Source organism: Zerene cesonia, chromosome 12, assembly GCF_012273895.1.
Source record: "Zerene cesonia ecotype Mississippi chromosome 12, Zerene_cesonia_1.1, whole genome shotgun sequence".
NCBI classification, from domain to species: domain Eukaryota; kingdom Metazoa; phylum Arthropoda; class Insecta; order Lepidoptera; family Pieridae; genus Zerene; species Zerene cesonia.
In genome coordinates, this window is record NC_052113.1 from 1,497,402 (window position 1) to 1,506,708 (window position 9,307).

Consider the following 9,307-nt stretch of genomic DNA (forward strand, 5'->3'; position numbering starts at 1 on the left):
CGCGCGCTAGAAGCGTAACTCTCCACAACAGTGCTATCGTCTGCGTACCCATAGATACCGGGTTTCAGCAGATCGTTTCACCTTAACATTTTAAATATCATATCTAGTTCACAACTCGGGTTATACGTTCCCTCCCCATACGGACAGAAGACACATGCCATAATATCGATTTCTCGTTAGCGATCACCAATTGAGAGGTAACTTCAAGGGCCACGGAAAGTATAAGCCTATTATCATACGTCTACTAAGACCTTCCAAATGGAATTTTGATATACATAATGATGACGGAATTTCACAGTCATGTTCAATTTGGGGGAGTGTCCTGGATGGGCTTATGCAACAGTTGTGAGATGTTTTAAATTTTCAGATGAATATTTTTAATGAAAAAGGTTTGGGTATGAAAACTCCAGCGTGTATAGACTGATAATAATTTGATTAATTGTTTAGTGTTGGCACTATATACAAGACAATGATTTACTTAATAAATACGAAAATAATATAAAGTTTTTCGTTTGTATATCCATTTTTGATATAATGATTATTTTTGATATGCAGTTTTATAGAATTCACGTTAAAAACAGTAAAAAAGACATAGGAAATCTATTTTTACTTTTTTTTTATATCACAGTCGGCAATGGAGCTGGTGGGTCGCCTGATGGTAAGCTCTACCACCGCCCATGAACATTTGGAGAGGCGTAAGGTCCATTGCAGACCTTACTCCTCTACAAATGGATTGCCGACTTCTTGGGAAGGGATTAAAAAAGGATTGGCGGTAGGAATAAAGGAAAGGACTGGGAAGGGTAAGGAAAAGGATACGGCCCTCCGGCTCCCCCTTATAATTCCAGTTTGCTATACGAAAATAATGAAATACAAAAGAACTACGAAGGTAACATTTGGATTGTTTTTGCAAGCGATTTAGGAGAATTGTCACACTACCGTTACGCGTGACCTGCGGTTTGATTTAGGTTCAGAACGTGCGCAGACTTCTTGATGCCCGTAATACCTAGACCTAACTTTGGAAACTGTTATAGAGGCTTTCATAGTCACTCTAAAACCTTTGTAGTATGAATAGATCGTGACTTTCGATGATTTGATGTTCTGTATGGAAATATTTTTTAAGTCCACACCATGCGACAGTATGGCGTAGCGTGAAGAGACAGATAGTCAGGCAGGCAGACATGTCTTCACGCCAAAACCCCTGAGCCGATTTCATTAAGGTTTGGTAAAAATAAAAACTCTCTCTCTTAAACAAAAATAGAGAAGGGCATGGGATAGTTTGCATCTAGGAAATCCCACGAGAACTATGTGGAAAAAAACCGACCCATCTTTATTTTTCTTTATTAAGCGGGCAAAGTCACGGATAGAAAGCTATAACTGTTTTATTTAAGGACTGTTTACAAAAACATATTTGTAAATGTAAAGATAAATACATTCCAGATAATAAATAACTCAGATTCCACAGAAGACTGATTTTGCTAGACCAATTTCGTTTTCCACGAATTTGTTACGCTTACGTATTTCAAGAAGTATTTATTATCTGTATTTTATATTGTTTGTATTGTATTATGTATTTTAAACGATTATTCAATGAATTATTAACATCGACAATAATAACGTAAACAAGCTGAGATCTTATATGCTATTTAAAGAGAATAGTGCCGCCATTATAGTCGAACTAAATTCTACGCTATTTTGGTTATAATATGTTTGATTTTTTATTTTTGATTTCACCTCGATTTCACCCGTGATATATATACATATAGGCTACGTTTATCAGTGAAGTTGCAGCTTTCTAATGGTAAAAGAATTTTTGAAATCGGTCCAGAGACTTTCGCGTGAAAACGTTACAATCTTAAAAAAATACAAAAATTTCCTCTTTATAATATCAGAAATAAAGAAAGAAAGAAAAATTTTGGGTTAAGGAAATTAGTGTAGATTAGTATAGGAATAAGGCTAAATATAAATACATAGTATCTAAGTAAATGTTGCCAAGAGCCGTTGTATGAATAAAACTATGAACAGAATTTAACTTATGTTCTTACTCACACTCTCACGCACGCACTGACACAAAAACACACGCACACATGCATACACACAACTCAAAACTTCAAAGTACGTAAGCGCAACAATATATCTACACATTAAAAACGTTATTTAAGCTAATTTATAAATTCAACAGTTAGAGGAAAAATATTTACTTATTTTTCACAATTTACGTTAAATACTTAACGTTTTAAACTACAATACAAAACAATAATTAGTTTACATATAGCTTTATCGCTCATAACCGAACACTAATATGTTAGAAGCGGGCTGGTATACTAATTCACATTAGTTTGTTTTCATTTGAAAAAACCGTGTCAGCGTTACAGATGAAACATTATTTATTCCTTGTTTTATGTAAAAACAATTTTTCATTTCAGAACTTTTAACACAGTAAGACTTCAATCTGTTTAATCTACGTATGTTATGTAAAACAAAGTCATGGGAACTGCATCGTAACACTCATTCTGAATAAAATACGCTTTGGAGAAAATTGGTTTTACGATTTATGCTGGCATCGTTTTGACCGCTTAAAGTTTAAAGAAAATTTGTTTGCTTTTCTTTAGATTTGTGGTTGGCTAATATAATGACATATTGTCATACGTATATAAATCAACACTAATATATAAAGAGCAAACTCTAGTATTTTTGTATGTTTGTAATATTTTCACGCAAAAATCACTGGGGCGGTTTTAAACATTCTTTCACCGTTAGAATGGTGATATAGGCTTCACTGAGTAATATAGGCTATATACACATAAAACGTAAAACATACGTTAGACATATTAGAAGTTCGTCCCGGCTCCGCCCGGATATCAAGATTCCTGCTTTATCACAAGGAAGCTTTTATTCGGGATAAGAAGTATCCTATCAACCAAGTCAGTTCATACCCTTACTGACTGAGATCCGTTCAGTTTCAGCGTGATCGACGGACGTGATTAGTGTGGTAGTGTGACTCGCGCGTTCAATCAAACCAACTCTTCAGCTTTATTAGTATACTTATAAAATATCATTCTCTATTGTATATCTAATTTTTAGAAGGTGAAATGCTATGTCCTTATTTTTATTAAATACGCTGTTGCTCACGTATTCGAAATAAATTTTAATGGAACAAACTTTCATCCCTTATTTTATTCCCTTGGGGGTCGAATTCGTCATAATCCATAATTAGCCTACCTTATAGTGGCTGTCTACCTGCCAAATTTTAGGCCGATCAATTCAGTAGCACAGAATAATATTCCAGTAGTTTGGGATATGCGTTGATAGTTGACACCATCATATTTGCGTTTTATGTATTAGAAAGAATGAGTTTAGACGTGAACATACAATATGTATATATTAGGTATTTTAGAAGCTATCGATAAGATATATAATATTTATTAAATAAATCTGGGTATTTTGCGTATTCGGGTTTCCTTACAATACGTGATAACCGATTTCCTTCTGAGGAAACCGTGCGTGTGAACTAACACAAAAATATCGCCATGAAATAAGTCAGAAAACTAACATATTTATGGTAACGTGAATTGCTTACGAAATGAAACTGGGAGTCTTATACCTTATGTTTCTGTCGCGTTCGTAGAAAATATTATGTTTTACCTATACTGTACTAGTAAATATTTTGTGAATTATCTACGTATCTTACAGAGCTATCTAAAGCTAGCCTAAATTTGCCTATGAAAGACACTTACGTGTTACATATTCAGACACCTTTTTGGGTTAACGGCCTTAGGGCAGCGCAATAAATAGATATCTATTTATCATGTTTTTTCTCCGGTCTGTACTACTATTTTTGTACAGAATTTTATTCAGATCCGCCCAGTAGTTCATGAGACTAGTGCGTACAAGCAAACAAAAAAAAAAACTCCACAGATTTATATATTAATATAGATTTAAAACAATATAACAGTAATAATGTCTGACCGGGAAACATCGTATTATGATGAAATTAGCAGAACCATAACTGAATTTGTAATTTTAGATACATTGAAATATAACTTCCTAAATAACCGCATAAATTAATAAGCTTGTGATGTAGAAAACAGCATAAACACATAAAAATCTGAGAAATTTTGAAAGAATAGAAAAAATTTGATCACGAGGCATGATTCGAACCTGCGTTTCTTGCTTTTTCTATTCTTTCAAAATTTCTCATTTATAAAGCATTTCAATGCTATAAAACTAAAAATTAAACATAAAAATCTATTTAGCCATATTAAACTGTAATCATCAAGATAATGCTGTGCTAAATAATTACTGGGTCTATTGTCCATTTGATTGCTTACTAATTGCATGACTTTTGCTCGCCCAAATTAACATCACGGCCATGTAATTAATTGCCCATCATTTTCACTATTACGTCGTTATAATAAACACATGTGATTGCTTCATCTAAAATAGTGGACAGTTTGCGTCACGAATAGAATACAAATGGTAATTATTTGAAACTAAATATGTTCATTAATTTATAAAAATAAATACAAAGAACGTAATAAGAAGTTACCTTATTAATGCTTTGAATAGCTCAGTTAAGATAAATATAAATTCATCCACAGTTCATTTGTGATGTCACACGCTGTAATTTTAAAGGTAGTCTTATCTATTCAGAATTGCCATCAGACCACCTGAGATAGGAGCCAGTATTTGACTATCTTGGTAGACAACATTTTCTTTTCTTCTCCCCTTAAAGGTGGGCAGTGCATTCGCGGAGACTCTACCTCTGCGAATGTTTATGGACGGTGGACATCGCTTACCATCAGGCGATCCACCAGCTCAGTTGCATGCTTATGGCATAAAAACAGATGAATTCGCCCTGTAACCCATAATGAGACTCGGAACACACCTCAGATAAAGATTAGAAATAAGATACCTTGGGAACTTGAACTGGCCATCTTCAGAGCCCTCCTCGCCGAATGACGACAGCACCCGACCATTCACGTCGAACACCTGGATCCTGTGATTGTTCGAGTCGGAGACAAGCACCCTGTTGGTGCTAGAGACGGCTATGTAGTGCGGGTGCTCCAGCTGGCCCAGCTTGGAGCCGAACGAGCCGAACTTGCCCACAAATGTGCCGTCGGATTGGAATACCTAGACGTAAGGTACTGTTAGCCCCTTCGTACAAAACACTTCGTATAGAAGCGCCGACCTCAATGAATTTATATGGCTAGGTCACTTGTAGACTTAAATCGTTGAATATCAAAGATTTGATAACCTAAATGTATGAATGGACATAGAAGTGCTTTGGGACTAGAATTTTGGGAAGTCAATAACCTCGTGTATGTTCAATTAAAAATTCTTTGTGCCTTAATAATAATATAGGAACCGTTAAATGTGTCCCTTTTAAATGATTAATTGCTAATATATGTCATTAACTAAACGATATATTCTTCAGTGCCACCAAATTATCTCTGAAATGGAGGGTATCGTCACCATCGCTTCAGTGGAACCTTTAGAATAATATTTAAATTTTAGGATATAATATTTAATTCCGGGCCTAATATATAATAGCTTTCGCGTGGCATATATTAAACTAAAATTTAGAAGCAATAAAACACACATAACACTTTAAGTAAAACAATGATAGACAATTGAACATCTTCAGATACAATTTTCGCTATTAAAAAGATAAGTTAGTGGTATTGTAAGATTTCGAAATTTCCACTATATATCTTATATATCTAGGATACAAGCCCTTGGCATTTTCAAATCGCTTAATAATTTTCAGATATAGTTTCCCATAAAGTTTCAAATATTACTCATTAAAATAGCTACATAATAAATACATTTTAAACAGCTCAACCGATAAAATATTGCAAAAAATTAAACCCATCCAATAAATATGTCTACTAAAATGCAATGAATGAATTTGATATTTAAATCATTTAAATTCCACCCATTAAACGAGGCTAATGCAAATACACGAAAATTAACGTAATTTCGCTGTTATTCAGCAATTCATAAACAATTTGTTAAATCCGCCATAACGTTTTATTAATCTATAGTGAAATAACCAATAAGCTTAATCTGAAGCGTGTTTAAACAAATTCATTATAACTTGCTTTTAATATTTCGAAATAACGCAAAATGCCAGCTAATAACTTCAAATCGGTGATTGTTTAATTAAATTGTTGCAGCGATATGAATTTATAATAGTATGCAGTCGGTGTATTCCGAATTGAGCAGTTTCTCATATTTTAAAGTCCCAGCAATAAAGCATATATAGAAACACATACCTGTACTCTATGGTTTTCCTTATCACAAACGTAAATGAATCCGAGAGCATCCGTGGTGATACCCCACGGGTAGTTAAATTTGCCGTCTCCCGTACCCTGGCTGCCGAAAGATCTTAAGAAGCGGCCAGCTGGATCAAAGACCTGGAACAAAAATATTGAGTATGGATTAATGTATGGAACAAAACGCACGGATTCTGGCGTGATCCATGTTAAGTTATGGTTTATACGAATACATCATTAATTAAGTCTTTCCACTTTTTAGCTATGGTTTAGAAATCTATTCCTACGTTTAAATTCGTAAAAGTCCAGTAAAAGGAATCGATTTCAGAACAAAAATATGCCTAAAGTATTTCAATTTTTTATATTGCGTGGATGTTACGTAAGACTCAATAAAAATTATTATTTTTTATTGTATTTTAATTGATACCTTATTTCTGTAAAATAAGAAAGAAAAAAAGAAAGAAAGAAACATTTATTTAACGCTAAAAACAGTAGATTTTACCGTGACATTATATCTTAAAACAACAAAAACCGTTCCACAGATTTAAACAATCAGGTTAACAAGCAAGGATACTATGACGAGAGAAGTAATTTCAGTTACGACGATATGAATACAAGATGTCTTTTGGGAAATGAATAGACTGTAACGCGATCACTCCGGTTCTGACTGAGGGTCCACTGGGGTTTACGGGTTTAAGCTGTTTCAGACTAGCCGGTGACGCAGCAATTTTGTGAGTGAGCTTGCGTTTTTGTTCTGCAGTTGATTGCGGGGCATTAGTGAGTTGCAGTCGTAGTCTATGTTGACTATTCTATACTTTTATTAGAAAAAACCGTAATGTGCAAGTTAGACTAGCGACTTTAAGCATACCATGCCAGTAAGCTAAAGGGCAATTGCTAATATAATTTGGTTACCCATCCAATATGTGGCCGCGCCAATTGTTGCTTAACCTCGATACATTTTTTGTTTTACAGCTTCAACTACACATTGTCTCTAAATGAGTCCACTATCTATCACGTTAACGAATTACAGCGTGGAGAAAGACGGACGGATACACAGGCAGATGGAAAACCAAGTCTTATTAATAGAGTCCCGATTAACGCTTTGAGAACGGAACGCTAAAAACATGGTATAGATAATATAATATTTTATACGAATTACCATTACGAGTAAAGAAGGTTCAATGCCAAATAAACTTCACATAACCTTCTTGTATATTTTTATATAGTTGAAAAAAACTTAATAATCACGTTTAAGTGATAAAAATAAATTGTTTCATTTGTTCATACAGAGTAAGAAATAGAATAGGAAGAAAATTGGTTAATCCCATCAATCCTAATCAAGATAATAAGATAAATTCATTAAATTATTATATCATCGATCCTTGGTAAGCGTGCAAAGTTACTATTGAGTCTGTCATTTTGAAATGGGTCTAAAAGAAGTGTAAACATATCATTATCAGCCCATATATGTTCCCACTGCTGGGACACAGGCCTCCTATGAGGGTTTAGGCCATAATCCACCACGCTGGCCAAGTGCGGGTTGGCAGATGTCGCATGTCATCGAACTTTATTGATTCTTGGACATGCCGGTTTCCTCACGATGTTTTCCTTCACCGTTTTAAGCAGTGGTGATGTTATCCACATTTGCAGATAAATTGAAAAATCAATTTATTTCCTGCACGCTCGCTCGGTCTCGAACCTCGACTTATCCATTTTGAAGTCCGAGGTTCTCACCACTGAGCCACCATTGCTTTTTAACCTAGTAAACATATAGGTGAAGCTAAAAAGCGTCGTAACAAAAATCTGCTCAGTCCCGTATGAACCGCCTTAAGATCTCTTAACAACTTTGAATATTATAATAATTTGAAGATAGTAAATGAAAGTTAACATTGCAAATTTTGTTAATTCAGGAAATACGAAGCTCATTCGGGCTTCTTGAATTACTTTGATTATAATAATCGACTTTTGACCTAATTTGAAATGTCTGATTAAAATAGCAAAGTTCTATAGCATTTAAATAGAACGTAATTAATAAATATGAACTACCTTTTCGAAATAATATAGTAACATAGTCTACTATTTGGTGCTGTATTTTAGGTAGGACTGCCGTCAACATTTTAATCTACCTTATAAAGTATCCCTTTGAAAGATTGTATCTGACATACTGCATCAGTTTTAGCGAGAAAGCATGAACATTTAATGACTGTCTATTGTCTATTTATTTTATTGCATACAGCATACATATTACACGATTTATACAGAATTAAAAGCTTGTTAAGATTACAAAACAAGATATTGTTGTGTATTATAAGAGATAGAATATATAGAATATTTTTGTACCAATTTATTTATTATTTAACGTGATGAAGCGAATTCATTTTATTTTTTTATTTTTATTTTACACCAAATAGAACTTACTACCATTACAGGATATTATCCTAATTCGACAGAGTTCTTTTATAAATCATTGCTGTTTACATCTGAAAATGCAAATTTATAAATATGTCTCGTGGAATAAAGTTGAAATTCGTTTAAACAAACTACCTATCCCAGATTAAGTCAAATTGAGACACGCTCCTAAAAATGTATGCCTTATATAGGTATATCTTATTCACTGAAGCATCATAGTTTTTCACAAAAACTGACGTGCACAACGTGAAATATTTGTACGCTGGCCGAAAATTAAATATTTTAAGATCTTTTGTGTTGGTGAATGCTCAATGTGCATACATAATGAGTTTTCATAGGAGATAGCGGCGTTGTAGCTACCTTTATTTCAATTCTGCAAGACGTATTGGAGTAGTCGCGTCAGGTCGTACTTAATAAAATTTTCAAAATAAAATGTTTCGTGAGTGTGCATAAAAAGATGAGATAAAGTATTTAAGTAAGGATTAAAGTATTAAGTGTTTCTTTTTGTAAAGGAAGAACGAAGCCAGGGCAGATCATAGAAAATAATATTAACCCTTGGCATGCCTGGTGGGCATAAGTTACACTGTATGCCTGGTGGGTCTCTCAGACCCCGATTTCAAAAT

The 9,307-nt window shown here is 34.0% G+C and overlaps 1 protein-coding gene across 2 annotated transcripts in view; it reads right to left on the minus strand.

Annotated features, from left to right (window-relative positions):
* LOC119830792 (RING finger protein nhl-1) overlaps positions 1–9,307 on the minus strand; it is an 85,516-nt gene that overhangs the window by 4,996 nt on the left and 71,213 nt on the right. For both annotated transcript variants that reach the window (XM_038353936.1, XM_038353935.1), the window contains 2 exons: positions 6,276–6,416; positions 4,913–5,130 (listed from right to left, as the gene is read on the minus strand). In XM_038353936.1, the coding sequence (XP_038209864.1) occupies positions 4,913–5,130; positions 6,276–6,416 (359 nt within the window). The remainder of the gene's footprint in view (positions 1–4,912; positions 5,131–6,275; positions 6,417–9,307) is intronic.